Source organism: Homalodisca vitripennis, chromosome 1 (assembly GCF_021130785.1).
Source record: "Homalodisca vitripennis isolate AUS2020 chromosome 1, UT_GWSS_2.1, whole genome shotgun sequence".
NCBI classification, from domain to species: domain Eukaryota; kingdom Metazoa; phylum Arthropoda; class Insecta; order Hemiptera; family Cicadellidae; genus Homalodisca; species Homalodisca vitripennis.
Window position 1 is genome coordinate 28,215,858 of NC_060207.1, and position 20,603 is coordinate 28,236,460.

The window sequence follows — 20,603 nt, forward strand, 5'->3', positions numbered from 1 at the left end:
ATAAATACTTGTATTTCATTGAATTATGGTTAGAGATGTATATTAACTATAAAGAAGTGAAAGTTTTATCCTAACTAAGCCTATGTAGTAGGCTTCTAAAGAAAACTGTAGAGTATTTTCAAACAAAATATATTTAGTTGTTTACTAACATGAATATTTTTACAGTGGTTGAACATATTACATGTTTTATTAGGCCATCTCTTGTTTTTCTTATGTATATAAGATATTTGTGCAGTTATTTTTTGCTAATAATGTCATACCACCTTGGCTAGAACTTTGACAACCCTACAGGATCATAGCCCTAACCAAAATAGATTAAATTTTACAAATAAATATTGGTTAAAAATCTAAAAAATTCTGCTTGAAAAATATTTTGTTCTTCTGTTCAAGTACAAAAGACCTGAAAAATATAAGCCCCAACGAAAGTCAAGACTGTAATATAAACAAATATGTTTTCAGAATGGCTTTTATAGTTGATACTACCGTTTTATTAATATGACTTATGGACCTTTACTCTACTATGAATGTGGAATCGAGTATAGCTCAAATTGTGGCTAGGATATTCACACGAGCCTCTATTACCTCTCCTCTCCACATCAGAGTACGTAGTACAGTCCATACCAAACATAGTGTTGTAATTCAGTCGCTTCTTCATTGAAATGTATAGGATTGTTCAGTGGGCTACCACTGTAAGGTGGTCTGTAATCGACTGTGGCGTGAGAATATAAAACACTGAAACACTCTTATAGTTGTCATAATTAGTAATAATCTACTTGATTGCAGTGAAATAAAAAATTTCTAAATGTGTTCTTTTTGTGTTTATATCAAATCAGTAGGCTCTCAAAGAAAATTTTCAAGGTAAGCGAGTTGATTTTCCTATCCATTAGTAATAAAAGCAGAGAAACAGCTGGTTTTAGTTTTAGCTAGTAACAAAGCTTCACATTCACATTTGCCTTAACATACTAAGTCTAGGCATCGTTATATGCAGAATCTGACAACTTCTGTTGTGCCTTGCATTGTTTGTTTGCATTACAGCTGAGTGCAACCATACAGACAAACTCTAACAATATATAGTAGATTTAACATCATGTACTACAACTACAGAAATCTTGTACCCCTAAGGTACAACTCTATAAATACTGTCTTGGCAGTTAAATCGGTTGAAATTACGACACACAAGACAAATGCTTTCAGTTGTTAAATTTTGTTAAACTGGATTTGTGTAGCCTGATACACTGTAACTTGATTTTCTCAATGATTTGTAACATTATTTACAGAAATAAAACATCATTGTTATCAAAAGTTATCATGGCACAATAAAAAACTAGCATCATGAAGTGGTGTAAGTACTGAGAAAGTGTATTATTTCAAAGTGGGAAGGTAAATCAATTATAAATAACAACTAGTAGTTGCCTGCTATTATAGAATTAAGCTTACAGAGTGTTTTGTGGTCCTAAGTCAGAGAATGAAACTGTTAAGTACCTGTGAAATAACTTAAATTCTCTGTAACATTTAATGTTGGATTGAATAACTCTATTTCAGTAACTGGTCTAGTTTAGGCCAGTGTGGAAAAATTCTATAGTTGGTCATTAGCGAGTTAACACACATAAGATTGTAATAAATAGGGAGTTAATGACATGTTGAAACGGATACAGTATATGAAAAATACAACTGGCCATTTTGAATCTGATATATACAGAAAAACAAAATGAAAAATGCATCCCATTTGATTCATTCCATCCCCCTTTATAAAAGAGTAGCTTTTCACAGTTTAATCCATAAGCTTTTACATACTCCTATCAATTAAAAAAAAATATTTTTTTAAAGAAAATTAGAAAAATTGCGTTATTTTATGGCTATAAAACTGAGACAATTGACAATATGACAAAAAAGAAAAAGAAAATTATTGAAAGAAATTCTAGAACAACTCTCTACCAAATCAAATGTAACGAACCTGAAAAATGGACATATGTTTCCTACAACAATTTAACTACAGATACTAATAAGTTTAAAAAAAGCATGCCAGTATTATGTATCCTCAAATTACAAAATTAAATTAAAGAATATATTAGAAAATCCTAAGAATAAACTAAATGAGGATTAAACAATCCTTGATGCATATGAAACAATTTTTATTAAAAAGAACCAAAATAAACTTACTGTAATAATGAACCTGAGCCTTTTCTAAATTCACTGCTACTGTTTTTTATCAAATTAAATATTAACTTTATTTTTGAAGTATACATCAACATACTTTCCTGGTTTTAAAATATTATCTCCTTGTAATTTAAATGATGTGTTTTTAAGTATAAATTTTTTATTAATTATCGTAACCACTTTAATTTTAGTTGTGGATCTGATGACGTTTCCATTGGAAATGAAAAGCCTCACATAAATAAAAATTGTATTATTGGAGTGTTGGCTTTAAAATAATTAATTAAAGAATTCCAATAAGAAAGAAGCTTCTACAATGGAGAACAGTTGATTACATTTAACAAAATATTTAATTAACATGTTTGCACCAAAGAATTTCTTATGGGAATTTTTACCAAATTTAAGGACCTATGGAGTGGAAAGTATAGAGATCGGAGAAAAATTTTTTCTTTGCGTGTCACTAGGGCACAAGATACAACTATGTACCAAATTTCATGTCTATATCTTTCATTGTTTTTGCTGAGTGTTAATGTCAGTCAGGACACCTTGATGAACAGTCTTTTCCAGCCTCAATTCGTTTTTTTCAATTCATAATTGTTATGATGTCCAAAGTTCATAACACATGCAACTATTTACAACAAACAACATTTATGCATAAAAAAACCATTGAGTCATATCACACTACAGTAACAATTACCATGGCTCGAATCGTATGTTAATGAAAAACAAATACATGTATTATAAAAATAGTATATTATGTTACAACCAGTAATGTTTCAGTTTTACACAGTAGAACTAAAACACTATAAACAATAAATTACTCCAGATTTGAAAACAAATCAACAAATTCGCAGTGACATTGTACTGCTATCAATAATTTACTTGTCGTCATAATTTTCAAGAACATCTGCTAAATGTTCATTGTCTCTTGGCCTCTTGAGTTGTTTCTTCCTCTGGTTGGGTTTCTTCCTTTTGTGAATGGGTGTTACTTTCTTTATTCCATGATCTTGCATTGATCGAATGCCCTAAAAGAATCAAATGCAATTTAATATGATAAATTCACAGTTTGTATAAACAGTAGTTATTTCAAGAAAATTTTATCAGTGGAATATAACAAACTGTGTTGTAAAAGTAGCTGATCTCTTTTTGAAAACCTGATGGACCTGATGGATATGAATCAAACAGACTTGCTTGAGCCAACCTTGAACCTTTGTGTGCAAGCCTAAATTTCTTCTCATCTGTGGATAGCGGTAGTCACTGGCTGGTAGCGTTGGAGTGAAGGAGTGTGCAGTGCTCTCGTCAGTTCTTTTAATGAAAGGAAAAGTACGGAATGATTGAAGCAGAGATAGTGAAATTTTGCCAGAAATTTCCAACAGCCATATGGGAACATTTGGAAAATTCAGATGACTTAAGGTGACAATGCTATAGACATCACATACATTAAGGGGTACAAGTGGTTCCCAGATGGTCACACATGGTCGAGAGCGATCCATGCTCTGGTCATCAATCAACAACCAGGTAAAATAATGCCCAAACAACCAGGTCACTCACTAAAAGTAAGCACTGTGGTGATGCGGAACAGTCAAGCAACTATCCGAGAAATTTCAGAAGAGGCATCAACACTTTTTCACCACACTCAATTTTTACAAAAAGTTTGGCAATGAAAAGAGTGTGGGTGAATTTGTACAGAAGTTACTAACAACGAAGCAAAAGTAACTGTTTTGAAGTCTGGTGAATGGTGAAAAGTCTTGAGTGTACAGGAACGATTTAGAAATCAAATCCCAGTTGCCAAAGTAGAATAAAAGTGTGTAGCAATATCAAAGTTATGCTGACGAATGCACCACAGTGTTAAACAATTAAACTAAAGGGTACCTCAGGGATGTCATCCGTCACCTGATACTGTGTAGCACAGAGACCAAAGATAACTTTCTAACAGACCTTGTAATGACTCAAATAGAACATATAATTTTGAAAATTATACAAGACAGTTTAGGATCAATCTGATTAACTTAATGAAATTTTCTTCATTCAAATAAACATAAAACATACTGACTTCAAAGTAAGTGCAGAGTGGCGCATATGTCAGTTTCCCCAGAAGAGAAATTTAAAGGCGTTATACGAGGGCTGTTTTTTAAGTAAGGGCCGTTTTTTTTTTTGTAAATAAACAACAATTATTTTTTTCAAAATACATTTATTTTCAACTTTTCTTTATTTTTCTACATAGTTGCCTTGTTTGTTAAGGCACTTATCATATCTTAAAACTAAGTTTAGAAATCCCTCTTCAAAGAAATCTGCCGCCTGCTCTGACAACCAGGAGTTCACGGCCGTCTTGACTTCTTCGTCGTCATTGTAGCGCTTCCCGCCAAGATGATTTTTCAAGTAACGAAAAAGGTGGAAATCGCTCGGAGCAAGGTCGGGGCTGTACGGCGGATGATTCAAAACTTCCCAGCCAAAAGAGTCGATCATTTCCTGTGTCCGAGCAGCGGTGTGAGGCCTTGCATTGTCGTGGAGGAGCAGAATTCCCTTTGTCAGCATGCCGCGTCTTTTGTTCTGAATGGCGCGTCGGAGACTGGCCAGGGTTGCGCAGTAGGCTTCTGAGTTAATCGTCATTCCTCACGGCATAAAGTCCACTAGCAAAACACCGCGCCTGTCCCAGAACACAGTTGCCATAACTTTGCGCCGCGACAGCGTTTGCTTGGCTTTGACTTTGACTGGAGATGTTGTGTGCCGCCATTCCATGGACTGTTGCTTTGATTCAGGAGTGATATGGGATACCCATGTTTCATCTCCTGTGACAATTCGACTCAACATGTCGTCTCCTTCCTCGTCGTAGCGGGTCAAGAAAGTCAAAGAACTGCTTAATCTCTTTTTTTTGTGATCCTCAGTGAGGAGTTTGGGTACCCATCTTGAGCACAATTTTTTAAAGTTTAGGTTTTCTGACACAATTTTGTACAGTACTGACCTGGACACTTGAGGAAATTCCATAGAGAGAGTGGTTATTGTGAACCGTCGGTCCTCATGAATTTTTGCGTCAACTGCAGTAATCAAATCTCCCGTGATCACAGATGGCCGGCCTGAGCGATCTTCATCGTGGACATTTTCGCGGCCATCTTTAAATTCTCGGACCCATTTCCGCACTTTACCTTCACTCATTGCCTTGGCACCATACACCTCACAAAGCTGACGGTGAATGTCAGCAGCCGACATGTTTCTTGCAGTCAAAAATCGTATCACTGACCGAATCTCACACGCGGCGGGTGATTCGATAATCTTAAACATTTTAAAGATCCACAGTAATGCATACAGGTTAGCTACAGAGCTGCAACTGGCATGAAGTTGTTCGCTAAGAATGCCGGGAGGCGGGGCGCACGCTCGTTACGGCAGGAACGCGAACTACTACCGTGTACGGGAGAACGGCCCTTACTTAAAAAACAGCCCTCGTAGGTTAATTGAATAAAAAACTTTTAGACAAGAACAAAAATTCATAATATAAAATTACGTACATATTACCATACAATGTTATAGCAGTAGTTCGAAATGTCCACCTTGATTTTGTATACACTTCATTTAACGACTGAGAACAGAATCATAAATTTTTTAGCAATTAAGGTTTATCGTTATTAACAAGTTCAAATGAATTTCTAATTAGGTTTCCGATTTCATAAAAATTTTGCGGTTTTGAAGCATACAGTCTCCTTTATAATATCCCACAGTGAAAAATCACATGGGGTTAGATCTGGCGAATGCGCACGCCAATCGATTGTACGACGGCGACCGATCCATTCATTACATGTGTTATTTAAAAATCTCGAACTTGGATACCGAAATGTGCTGGGGCACCATCTTGCTTCCAGATGAGCGAATGAATATTGAAAACAGGATTGTTTCTGAGCTCGGGAGCTACTACTTCTTGTAGCAACCGTAAGTAACTTTCTGAGTTAACATTTCCTTGAAGAAAATAAGGACCAATCAGTGCAGTACTCAAAATACCTCCCCATACCATACCACCAGACACATTAAATTCTGCTTGGATTATGTTATGAGGATTTACATCCGACCAGTACATGTAGTTATACTGATTAACGCATCCATTTAGTTTGTAACATGCCTCATAACACCATAAAATTGATCACAAGAAATTTGGACCAGCTTCTGAGCGGATAATTATTGTCACACAGGATTCCAATCACCTATCGGAATCATTTTCATGATGCATTTTCATGATCGTTCAGCAGATGCCTTGCTAGTCGATTTACCGGGACTGGTTACAAAAGCTTGAGCAACTGTCTACAAGTTTTCTTCGTTGCAAATTGATCGTGGATGACTACACTTCGGGGCATTTAAAACGCTTCCTGTTTTCAAATTTCTTATATAATTCCGCAAAGGGTATCGTGACACCTGGATATTTACCACTAGCTACTGGAACAGATAACAATGAACTTATTCCGTGTTGCTGCTAACTTAACATTGTTACCAACCTATCGAAACAAAATATCCCAATTTATGGGGAAACTGACATATGCGCCATCCTGTATAATTGTTTTACCTACAGTATAAAAAGAAACCAATGCATGAATATTAACTGTATCATCAGGAAACAGATTATTTCAGTTTGAATGTACAGTGAAAATAACTTACCTGTTTTTCCAAATATTCTTCTATTTTCATATCATCCATATTTTCAACAGCTATTGACCGCCACAATTTCTGAAATTCTTCATCTATGGATAAATTTGCTGTTTTGTCATTGTAAAACATAATTTTTTTCTTGTCAATTGGCCTTGTAATGTAAACTATTTCATTTGCTAAACTCTGAAAAACATAAAAATGTTAAGCCACTAATTTTTTCAGATACAATCTGAGAATAATATTAATATGCACGATTTCAACTACTTCAAAGCTGTTTGTATCAAAGGAAGTAGACCTATTTAAAACAATTATAACTAGACAAAATCCAACAATAGATCAATGCTCTCTACTGGTTGAGAAAGATTGCAGTGCAATCAAAAATGTCTAAGCATGTGTAAAACAAGAAGACCTCACCATCCAAGTATTGGAGTTAGCTTATGCAAAAGTAATAAATGTAAGTTACTGTAAAATACAATGTTTACTTTTATTTTTATATCTTCATCTCTTTCATTATTATTTCTTGAAAACTATGGTTTTAGATTTTGGTGCTCAGATTTTTCAGGACAGCTTCATACAATTCTTTATTTATAGTTTGTTACTAACAATAAATGATTTGAAAGATAATATGATTTTAGGTATTTGCCATCGTTATATGTAACAAAAAGTATAACACAACGTTTCAATGATTGGAATCTACCCTCTTCTCCAGCTGTCACAAAAAAACCCCTATTACATCACAAAACAACTTAATGACTAAAAAGTGCAGCAAGGGACTGCCACTCCAAAGGTCATGTAATACATGGCTGCTTCACGTGATTCATAAACATACCATGACATTGAGGTTCAGGAAATATAGGGGCAAAAACAGCTGCCCTACAACCATATCCCCTAACATAAATTGCCACATTGCCGTTGTGTTCTCTTTGTTTCAGATGAGCACCGCAATACCACAGGAAATGCCAACATTGATTTTTTCGTCAGTCTTCCACATTTTTTGGTGCATGTGACGTGTTGTTTGTGCTATTGCTTCTGTGCAGTGACATCACTTCAGTTCATTCCCTCCAGTCTGGGCATGTTGACAGCACTCCAGTCTGGTTGTTGGTCTACCAGTCAGGTATTAAAAGAACCTTTGAGTTGCACTTTTTAGTTTATTTTTTACAACTGAAGAAGAGGTTAGATTTATACTTTTTGTAACATATAACTGTGGATATAACTGAACCGAATTTTAAGTGCTTGTGTTCAAAATACTGATGTACAGTTAAACACAGAGTAAAATTACTTCACTATCACTCATCTAGTGTGTATTGGCAATATTATGTTTCGTTTCAAATTTATAAAACAAAATAATATTTTGTATATTTTAATACAAATAGATTTAAAAATGAGAAAAAGATGTAGTAGTTTTAATTTAAAAAGTCTTGTGTTAACATGTAGGCCTACTACTTACTATAATATGTAAAAACACATGTCAACATTGGGCTAAAATATTTCTGGTAGTATCTCGTATATACAATCACTAGCAAAAGACAAAACATTCTTACTCCTTTCCTAAGAATAAAAGAAATAAAAAAAGTATATTTATATATCTGTGTCAACATATTTTTAGGATTTAGACTGGTTTAAGTGTATTTGGCCTAAAATACAGTCATGGTTAAACTCCTACTTAGTAATGCACCTTGTAATAAGTTTAAAATTTAAATTGTAACAAAATATATACTAAGATTAATATTCATACAACACACCTTAAGTGCCTTATCACAATGTGGTAGTGACTCCTGAACATCTTCCAGCAAGATGCCACCCAAGCCCTTAAGGTCATGTTGCTTTAGCAGCTTTAATAATCCTTTCTTGTCTTTTATCTTGTAAGGTGCCTTAAATAAGTACTTGCATTCCTGGTTAACTTCTATCTTGGGATTATTCGCCAACGCCTCTGACAGCAGCCACTGCAAAATATTAAATAAAAATTATATTCATCAAATACAGATATATTTGTACCTAGTAAAAAAAAAGCTGAAAAGTTCCATCAGTATAAATTATACAAAAATGAAAACTTTTGCTCATTTTGCATTAAAAAACAAATACATTATATGAGGGTATCTCTGATAGTGCATACTGCACTATCATCCTTATCATGCTTATTTGATTGTCTCGGTAATGATTAGTCTATATAAATCTTTTTACAATTTACAATTTTCTATCAATTATAATATTACCTGTTTAACTTTATTCCCTACATCCAGTTGATTGGTTTCATCAAGAATCTCCTCCAAGCTCAAAGGATGATCATCCCCTTGCTGATGCCTTGATTTCATATGCTTCACTATTTTGGCCAAAACCCCAAATTTGTACTGTGAACTTCCTGTCATCGATTTATAACTGAAAAATCAATTATATTGCAAATAAGATTGACTTATTTTAAGATTTCATATACATTAGTACAGGAAAAAAGTTAAATCATATTTTTAGTATCATGGTAAAGTTTGTAACAACTTATTAGGTATCTAGATGTATGTAACGTAGATATAAATAACCACATAGACAATCATTGTTGGCTGTCTTACCTGATTACAAAATTATTAAGAGTTGGATTATTACATTATTTTCCCAACAAAATATTGCACCTGGGTTATATGGAACAATACTGAACATAATACACAATGAATCTACTTTGATATGATTAACCTCGGAACATTCATCTAAACTCCAGAAAAGTTCTCTATAAAATTAAAAATATCTTAATAGAGAAAGAATATTATTCAGAAAATGATTTTCTAAATGATGCAACCTTCGTTAATTAAATTGCCCCCCAACAACATTTTAATGTATATATATATATATATATATATATATATATATATATATATATATATATATATATATATTAATTCCACTGTGTTTATTTTATCACTAATTATTTTTAAATGTGTTTTATGTTTTGTAAATTATTTTATTTTAGGATAAGAATAGCTAAATCTAGCTTTATTTAATTTTAATACGAATTATAACATGTACCTATACCTTTAGAATTGAATGTTTTATATACATACTGGATCACTGTTTGTGCGATTAATATTGATTATTTATCAATGAATTATTAATTATGTTTATAACTTTTTTTTGTTAGGATTAGTATATTTTAAACTATATTGACGAGTCACCTGTTCATTGTAGATCTTATCTTAAAGTTACTCTATTTATTTTCTTGTAGATTATATGGACTCTCTCCATGATATGTTTGACAGGGTTTAAGCTGTGATCGCATTAGTCGCATTTTACGAAGCAAGCTGAGAAATTGCGACGCTGTTGAGAAAAGCTCTTGTAAAATTGTGACGAAAGCGAGAACTAAGTGCAAAACAAGTATATCACATTTTGAAAATCAGTTTATAGCGTTAAAGATGTTGTTTTACAATGATACTATAAGATCATAAATTTTATTATCACATTCTTTCATGTATATAAAATCTTAGACACTGTGCAGCGCCGCCGGTCAACAAATTGTCCTGTCGAAGTATGCTTGCCTAATCTCGGATCAAAAAGTACAGATACCTGAGTTTGAACATTAATCAGAAACTAACTAATAGAACTAAAATTAATTAAAACTAATTCCAATGAGCATGCACCAACTGCGGCAAGTTAATAAAATCTGTTTAACTAAGTTAAAGCAGTGTTGAAAACTATTAAATTGAGTTTACAAAAATAAACTGCCCTAAAGAATAATGACTATAAGCTCAATAACATGACCAATACTGAATTCTTTTTAACCGAACCTGGTTGAGAATGAAAGTTAAAATAGTTTACAAACAACTGGTTCGACAACTTTATCCATATAATTCAAAAATTGTACAACTACATACTCCAAGTTAGTACTCTTGTAAATATCTTGCATAAAACTTGGGTCTTAATAGAATTACAAGTTTTCCTGGTTACGAATGTTCAAAATTGTAACTTGGTTGAAAAGCACCAAAAGAGGTACCATTTTTCTTTCTCACCAACATAAAAACTTAAATTTAATGTTTGTAAATAATTTTATTTATGTCTAGCCGCAAAAATAAACAAGCTAAATTTTAATTTAACTTCCGTAATTTTTCGTTGAACTAGTTAGTTTGAGTAACGACCAAACTAAGGTTATCTATACTTTTTGATGCGAGAGTAGTAACCAACGAATGGCCATCTTTTTGCTATGGTAGCGGTGCTGATGCACCGTGGCTGACACACATATGAACAAAAACAAAAGTTTGTTTGTTATAAACTTAAAATGCCTTTACCTTCTTCACTGTCCATCTATTAAAATACATGGCCTTTATCAAACATCATTCCAAAAAAAGAGTCACTTTTAAAAGGATCAGTATACAATACAATACAAAACAGAACAATTCGGTATGTAATGTGTTAAAGTCTAAATTAATTATATGTAAAACTTACCTAACACCACCAGAAGATGATGTTTGGGGAGGTTTGGATTTTTTCTTTCCATCTTCTTTTGGTGCAGAGGATACACTTTCATTTTTCTTCTTCTCAACTCTGTAAATGTTTGTTTAGTGATTTTTTTTATTTTAAATATTTTTTATTTGATCAAAGTGCTAATAATAACATAAGTTAGTCAAGAAATTCTACACAACAATATGAACATTACTAAAGATAATAAGATGACAAGAAAAATTAATGTAAACCTAATTATTAAGAGACATTGATCAACTTATTTCAGCTCAGTTATTAAAAATCACTTGCCAACTTATCTCAGACTAGCCATGTCCGATTTGACATTTTTATAGAAAATAAACAAAGTTGTATTTTTCATACAACAAAAGAAGACAATTAAAACAAAATAATTGACATCCTCTGTTTCTTTCTATCTTTGTTCACTTGTCATTTAGTTCAGTCAACAGTGAGATATCATGAGCAGAATGATAATAACTTGCATTATCAATCAAGTATCCAGGTGTGAAAGTTTGTCTTCACCTGTTTCATCAAGTATCTCTTTTCCCTTTGTGTACTGTAACTTTTAGATCAGAATCAACTTTAAATGGTGCTGCAACTTTTTTTATTCTTTAAAATGTTAAACCTATGCATTTTTCATTAGGTTTTTATTAACTATCAGACCTTCAATTTTATCAGCTTAAGATAAGCAAAGCATGGAACTTCTTAGATCTTTTATCATAAATCAATACACTTCAAAAGTTTGTACCAAACTGTTGTTAAACAATGGATTCATGACAACTCGTCTATTCGACCAATTCATTAATATCAACATACACTTCAGCTGGAAATTCAAGGTCCAATTCATTTAATGCTGACTATACCACAGTTTTAGCTGTTTGTTAAGGGACTGATTCATTATATTCTAGCACTCCATCTCGTCGTGGACATTGAGTGGATACATTTTAACACTGTTTGTAGAATTGTTACCTCTCAGAGCTGTAAATATGTATGATTACATCTCAACACTAATTTCTAATGCATGTATGTCAAAAAAATTTATAGGCACAGCAAAGTGAAAAATATGTCAGGATTTCTTCTAAAATTTTGGTTTATACATGTTTAACTAAATTTCCAGCATGTTAGAGACATTGTCAGAGCCTTGCACAATCCAATCACAATTCACCCAATAAACTTATTATTTGATTCGTTATTTCGGCTCTTGTTATCTAGTTACAGAGTTAGTCAGTTTTAGAAATCTTTCATGTACTTTCTAATGTTTCCCCTCCCCTTTTTGATACAAAAATACAGAATAATATAATCTACCTTCTCTTTGTGAAACAATCTGGTGTTCTATTAATGATTATGCTTCAATAAAGAGTCGATATTACTTCCTCAATAATTAGTTTTACTATCAGCACACACTTTTAAGAACTCACTTTGACTTCACCAAGTAATGAACCTGATTCTCTAATTCTGTTAGACGCTGACCGATATTAACATTGTACCTTTCTACAAATTGGAGGGTAACCAAAAACCACTACTGTTGTGAATCGATTATAATATGCGCTTTTCTTCTACCTAGATAATTATTAGACAACTCTGCACTCTCCACACTTTTAAGAGTTAAAAGCAAATTCATTTAGGAAAAAAAATCAACCACAGTTTTAAAACTTTGTCACAAATTTTCCTCTTATTGTCTAATGATTCCTTGCAGTTTTACATCCTTGCCTCACAGAGCATTCTTTGAAATGTAACAATCCTTTTAAGTTACATTAATTTTCAATATATAACAGTAAATAAGAGCTTACAAACGGCAGTAAATGTAAAAGTAACGGCCGGAGGGACAAAATATGAGTTTTGCATTATTAACTTATTGGAATCATACTATTGAACAAAACAATATAAGGTTTCACAGGGTGGAAATGAGAAATAACGAAATTTTAGAACATAAAATATTGAACTACTTTTCACGCACAAAGCAATATTTCCCTGTTGTACATACGAGTCGGGCATCAAGTGAACTTTTGTGACCGTGATTCAACCTAATGATGACGTCATCGGATGCGCCATGGAAACATAAATGAAAAATAATACTGAAATGAGCAGAATTTTTACCCAAATGAAGGATCATTTTCTTAATTTCGCGCTACAAATTAATTAGGCCTAGTAGTTATCAGATTAAGACGAGTGCCTCCATAATCTAATGTCAACAACAACAAAAAACGTCCCTCAAGATAGTACCTATCAGTAAAATATTGAATTCTAGAGGAGCGGATCTGAAATATAAATTCAAAAGTAATGAAAAGAAATGTATGTAAAGTGTAAAAATGTAATAGAACATTTAAAAACCCAATAATAATGTATAAATGGACAGTAATAGAGAACACTTAACTTACCATTAAAAGGAAGGAAATAATCTTGTTTCGGTCAAAACGTAAACTCCTAACATGCCCGACAAAACACTCTGACACACTCAATTCACTACGATTCGCTAAACTAGTGGATGGTTGATCCATGATTGACAAGTACTCACTCGATCCAAACTACAGTACACGATATTTTGTGAAGCACTGGTCCACAGCCCCGGTTCACTTAGATAACAGATATCGAGACACACAGCACAAAAACCGAACATTAAAATATTAAAAACTTCATGAATGTAGGGTTAACCTCCCAGTGTTTGGTAGTATTAAAGAAAAAAGTGAGACAAAATTACATACCTCAATGACTTTATTGTAGAGACAAAAATGCATGTATTCTGATCCTTAATTAATCTAGTTTCTATTAAATGTGTATACACTAGTAAAAAGTTATATATTTTATTAAAAAAACATATAAATTCAAAGAAATACGTTTACTGTACTTATGCCAAGTACCTTCCCGCTTTTTGGACACAAGAAAAAAGATATCTTGTCCAATTGAAAACCTGTGCAGGGTCTGATAGCACATAGTAAAAGTTATTTTCTTTCAGATATTTACTCATCTGAGAAAACCAACTTCTTATGAACTCTTCTGTTACTGAAGCTCTAACAGAGCTCAACTTCTCTAGTTTCCTTTCAGAGATTTCAGGATGCCTTATAAGGAACAGACAAAGCCATTTATTCCATGGGGGCACATTGGGGAATTCATCTCACAAATGAAGATCTTTAGTGATCTGATGGACAGAAGTGGAAAGGTCTAATTTGTTGACAGGAAATCCTTGAGCAGCTAAAACCTTTTACCCTATTAGCAAGCATTTCCTCTCAAGAAGAGGCTGTGGTCCCATTTCCTTATCTAGTGGTGTTTTACCAGATACCTTGCTTGCATAATAGAGTTGATTGTGGAATTCTAAAACGCTTGATAGCAGAATTTATGCTTTCACCTTTTTTAACAGCATCCAATGCAAGTAAGAGATCTTTGTGTTTATAGGCAAACTTTGGTTTCTTTTGTGGCGGCATAAGCGAAAAATAAAATTTGTTCAAGTTCTTGTTAATACGCTAGTTGTTACTAGTTAACTGTTAACTACAATTTTAAAAACTAAAATTTTAACTTCTACATAAAATATTTAATTTTTAAAAGCTTCACAAACAAATTATCAAACATTAGAAATCATGTAATATAGTGTTTGATAGTTATAATCAAACACTGGGTTTGAACACAACTTTACAATCCAGTGATTGATTTAGTTTCTCTATTTTTTGAGGTTAAGGTTAGATACCTAATTGTGTTTTACACAGCACTGAAGAGAATTTAATGTACATTCTTTCTGTATATATCATATAAATTTTAGAGTAGGGTACAATAAGCGGACCCGGTTTTTTATATCGAAATTGGTAAATGATATTAATTACATAATCATAACCACCGATATAATCAATCGATACTGATTAATTATTTTGAACAAATAACTTAAATAATCTATATTAACAGCTGTAAACACTTTCAAATAATACACGTAAGGTAATATTTCAATTTTACATATAAGTAACATTTGATTATTAAAAATGGCAGTCAATTTTAGAAAACTACACGACATTGTTTTGAAAGATGATAAGACTATATGTTTTACGTGGCTTCAACATGTTGGACTCGTACCAAAAAATCCATTAGGCCTATGTGAAATTTGTGGGAAGAAACAACTGTAACTGTGAGAGGGGTATGTCCATGTAAAACAGGACAAAAATATTTAAAAAATATTTTTATGAAATAACCTAGGTTTGAATGTTTTCAGATAAAGATTATTCTGAGCAATGTTGGCAGCATTGGCATTTTTAGAGGAAAAATTTTATTTTTGTTGGTATTTTGTGTGTTTAGTTAACACCGGTTAGCAGAGTTCATTGATGGCTGTTTGTTAAGTCTCACATCTCAATTTTATAACTGATTATACATTAATCTAGAAGGTGGCCAGTACCAAGAAGCCATCTTCAGAACAAAAAGCTAACTAAAAATATATGCTTTTTTTTACATTTTAGGTTAAGAATTGTTCTTTCTATTAGGTTATGTTTTAAACCTTACTTCATGTAACGTGAGTTACCAAAATTACAGATTTTTTCAAGTTTACTTATGTAATACACAACCAATAACAAATAATAAAACAGATTCTATTTTAAGAAAACTATTACAAGTATGGTACTATTTTTTTTTAATTTTTAAATTTGTTTCATTTGCAGGAATTTCATATAAGTTTTTCTGTAACGTGAGTTACTGTAAAGATATTTATTCATAGCACTTTAAACAATGTTTATATAATGGAGTTAATACTAATACAAAACAAGCTCTCAACATAGTTAACCTCAAAAACAATTAAATAATTATGGTAATATTTATATTTGTATTGTTTCAGAATATAATGCCTGTTTTAATTTGTTCAAACATACTTCTAATATAATAAGTGTAACATGAGTTACCGAAATTTGTTCCAATATTTTGGGTTTGATCTTATAATTTTAATAAATATAAAACTTGCATTGAACTTAGATAACCTTACTTTATAAGCTTATATAAATCTTTTTATTCAGGAAATTATTATTTGATTTATTAGACCCACTTCAAGTACACACCAAAATGTTGTAACGTGAGTTACCACTTCAACCTAGAAGTGAGTTCTCAAGGTAACCTTTATCTTTTATTTTGGTTATTAAGTATTCCCAAAATGTACAGGTCTGGGTAGTTTAGTAAGAGGTAAGATTAATATTAAGCCTAAAAAATTAATCTGTAATATTTTAAGATTAAGAAATAATCTTCAAATTTTCTACTAAGCAAGAAAATATATGAAGTGCCTGTTAATGACCCAATTATTCCTTCGACAAGTAGTGGTACAGTAAAGAAATATTCTATATATAATCTGGCGTACAGTGATGACTGACCTTTCTGATGAAGAATCATCCGTTCCGAGTGTTTTCTAGTGAACTAACTAGAAAAGAAAGCATCAAAAGTGGAACTTTTGTCCTTGTGCAATTTTCAAGTGAAAAAGACTCTTTGGTTACATTTAATTATGTTGCTATTTGCCAAAGTGGTAAATTGACAAGTTTGGAGACATTTGAAGTAATGTGTTTGAAAAAGTGATTAAAAACTGTTATACATTCAAACCGATCGAAAAATGATGTTACTTTCGTCAAACTTGGACAAATTTTGAGTGTTCTGCATCTTCCAGAAATTAAAATGAAAGGTGGAAGATATTATTATTATTTTAAAAAACAAAATAAATATCAGAGAAAAGTAAAATGTTTAGCTACACAGGACTGTCTAACCGTTTTAAGCGTTAGTGGATATTCATTATATATAACAAGCCATGTAAAAATGTAGTCTATAATTACCATAAAGTTATTTGATCTTATCTTTTTATTCTTTCATAGTTGCGTTATAAGAAAAATACAAACTGGAAGTTATAGAACAGGCCTAAAGCAAAAAATAAGTTGTTTTTAGAAATAATAAAACTTGTTTTTACACTGGTAAAAAGTTCGTGTACCTATTTTTACAATTAAAACAATTATTTAATTATGCCAAACTAAAGATAATTAAGTGTAATGATACTAAAGTAGTTATTAAACACAATTCAATATATAAAATTTACATAACAAAAATTTATTTCTACAAAATAAAAAATGTCCTTAGGAAAAGAGACACAATGTAACATGAGTTTACTGTAACGTGAGTTACTGTCAATTAGGTCAATAGTATATTATTAAAATTATGTTTTTCAGTTCTTATTGTTGTAGTTGTCACAGTTAAACTACAAACTCTTGAGCCAATCTTAAGTATTTAGATTAAGAAAATTAAACATTTAGGACAAAAGATGTTTCATGTTAAAGTTTGCTTTCAAATTATGACGTCCTTTTTGTGTAACATGAGTTACCGAAACTAGAGAATTATTATTACCTTAATTATTAGTCTCAGGAAGTTGAAATCTGGCCAATGTGTATTATAATTCTTGCTTAATACTGCAAGATATTTTTGCTTAATATTATGCTTTAAAAATTAAAATGTTTCAACAAATAACTTAGGAACCATGTTGAAATGTAACGTGAGTTACCATGGACATGCCCAGAGGAGCAAATATGGTCGTCTTCAGTTTTCTTATAATAATTTGTTTCATCACTGTAAATATTAAATCCATATTTTAATTTAAAACATGATTGTTATTGAGGACTATAGATACTTTTATATCGATTGATAGTCTAGGATTTGAGATGCAAATATTAGGTATCGATGATTACATTCTTCGATATAAAAAACCGCTTTTTAATTTTAACCGCTACCCAAATTTTAATTAATTAGCAATTTAAAAAATATATATTTAAAATAGTCAACTCTTAGCCTATTTGTTAAGTGAAGCTCTAGATGCTGATAACAACTTACTCTATGAATTCTCACCAAAACTGCTTCCCTCCAAATACAGAATTCGGTATTTATTTACAATACCGTGACCATGAAAAATGGACTTTTTTTCATGGGTTGGGCATTTATAGCCAAGTATTATTATCACAGGTGCATATAAACTGGGGGGAAAGTATATTATTGTATTATATTGATGCCTTTCGGGCATTATTGCGTTAAAAATGGAAAATAACAACCGACAAAATTTTGTCGAACAACACTTGGAGGGTTAAGGATCAGGGGCATCACGTGATCTGGGATTCGACTTTTGCAAGCTCGAGTTAATTTTTTTTTCTAAAAGAGCAAGCAGTGCGCAGCACTGCGCAGCGGGCAGGCATCGTTGACAGAATTAATGTACTTGTCAGCATCATTTCAGTAAAATTGCCAGAGATACTGTCAAAAACAGAGTTTTCAAAAAATCGTAACTCCTTTGATTTTCGTTGCCGACGAATTTTTTCTTCACTATTGTTTTCAGGAAAAATTGTAGTTTTCAGGGGAAAAAAATGAACATACCTTTCCATGGTCACGTTATTGTAAATTGATACCCAGAATTCTACTGGATAGGTTAAAAAAGAATTAGAAATTTTTCAAATCTCAAACATATAATTATAAATAGCATATGAGCTTAGCAGAAGTCAAAATGTGTTTGGCCTATTAAACACTGGTAAGCTATCAAACACTGGGTGATTTACCCTACCCACTAAAACCATGTTATTTGAAATTTGAGGTGGCATTGCCATATTGCTACTGATGACCAACTATTCCCGCTTTCACATGGCTATAGACTCTAGGCTACTGTCTGATTTACATATTGTTGTCTAAAAAACAGATGAATTAACTTAAGTCAAACGTAAACTAGTTTTACCAGACGAAGTAAGGGCTAAGAAGACCTCACTAAAACCTGGGGACCAATGGCTCTGGTTGTTATTCTTTATGTTAACAACTAAGTCTAATGATAATTGTTTATTACAAAACTTTTTGAGACTTATAAATAATTTTTCATAAGCATAGAACTATGGAGTGTTGGATTTATGGTATAGAGAGGGTCACTATCAAATTAATTTGGTGATAGGATGCTCTCAAATAAACTGTTCACAAAGTCTGCTATAGCAATAATATAGTTTGGGTTGAGGATTAAGAATTGTCTAGACTGATGTGATTGTGGTCAACATGTTCAAAATGACTACTCTTATAACCTGACCTAATTGGTTTTATGTACTATTGTGACACATAAAAAATTGAATTTCTTCCATATACTACTTACGTGGGTGTCGAGAGAGCTCTTTTCTTAAAGAGCTCCCGTTCCCTTAACAGTGCTGGATCCATTTTAAACAATTACTCTAAAACCTCAAAAGAAAATAAATCTAGTCTAGGCTAACGAACAAAATTGTTAATAATAACTAAACACTTTCTTGTTAAACAGTCCAAACGGAAAAACAGTGTAAAATCCTCGGCAGTCGGCAAACTTTTAAAAATGAATGTCGACTTGATTTAGTAAACTCCATAGCAGTACCAATATCAACCAGTGGTTATACAAGAAAATCTTTTTAATTTATTTTTTCTTTGATATCGTTTCGAGCTGCTAAGTTTAATGTTCCATGCAGCCTTACTCTTTTCTAAACTACACTAAACGTTGATCTTCATGTATTTTTATTTCAGCCATAAATGAAAATGTACAAAAGACCAGGTGAATTATATACAAATAAATAAACAAGTACCAATACATTAAATGTCTACTGGAGCAAATCAGGCAAAACTAGAATCCATGCACTAGCCATGCTTAAAAAACAAATTCAGACAAATTTTTATATTGCTGATTCTATTGTAACAAAGTTCATGCTATTCGCCGATAATATCTAGTTTTTGTATGTTGTAAACAGAGGATTGCCATCGCCTTCAACTCACCATGCGGAAAATTAAACAATGGTGTGATGCAAACTGTCTGAGGATTATCAAGAGGTCTGTTTTGGGACCAATATTGTTTATGATTGTTATTAATGACTTGCCTAAGCAGCTTAACTATCTTGACAAATTAATTCTTTTTGCAAGATGACACTACCAGTCTAATGAAGTCACAGAACAGATTTCAACTATCTCATAAATTACTAGAAAACTTGAGGTTGATATTTAACTGGCTTAAGAATAACAAACTTTCATTAAATATCTCAAAAATATCATTACTTAACTTTCACTTTATCAGAATACTGTTGAACAGATATAAATAACATTCTTTAAAAATAAATTTACTTCCTCTAAAACTTGCAAATTTCTTGATTATTTTAGATAACAATTTGAGATGGGAAAACTCACGTCAATAAATTAATTGGAAAATGAAATTCAGCGTGTTATGCATTATAAAAATTAGAGATCTCACTGATGCAAGAATGGCAAAATCTATTTATTGTGGTTATTTTGAGTATTTACTGCGGTATGGTATTGTTTGTTGGGGCATGTCACCGTTTATAGAAAAGTTAACAAAGCTCAGAGAAAACCAATTAGGATATTAAGCAAATAAGACTTAACCAATCATGCAGGAACCGTTTTAA

General features: G+C 32.0%; 1 protein-coding gene across 1 annotated transcript; it reads right to left on the reverse strand.

Moving 5' to 3' along the window:
- Window positions 1-2,888: 2,888 nt before the first annotated feature.
- LOC124358695 (general transcription factor IIE subunit 2-like) lies at window positions 2,889-19,579 on the reverse strand. Its single transcript, XM_046810999.1, has 6 exons — window positions 19,322-19,579; window positions 11,206-11,304; window positions 8,997-9,159; window positions 8,526-8,726; window positions 6,793-6,966; window positions 2,889-3,179 (listed from the first exon to the last, which is right to left on the reverse strand). Exons 1-6 carry the CDS (start codon window positions 19,381-19,383, stop codon window positions 3,033-3,035), a joined length of 846 nt encoding a protein of 281 aa, XP_046666955.1. The 5' UTR covers window positions 19,384-19,579; the 3' UTR covers window positions 2,889-3,032.
- Window positions 19,580-20,603: the final 1,024 nt, after the last annotated feature.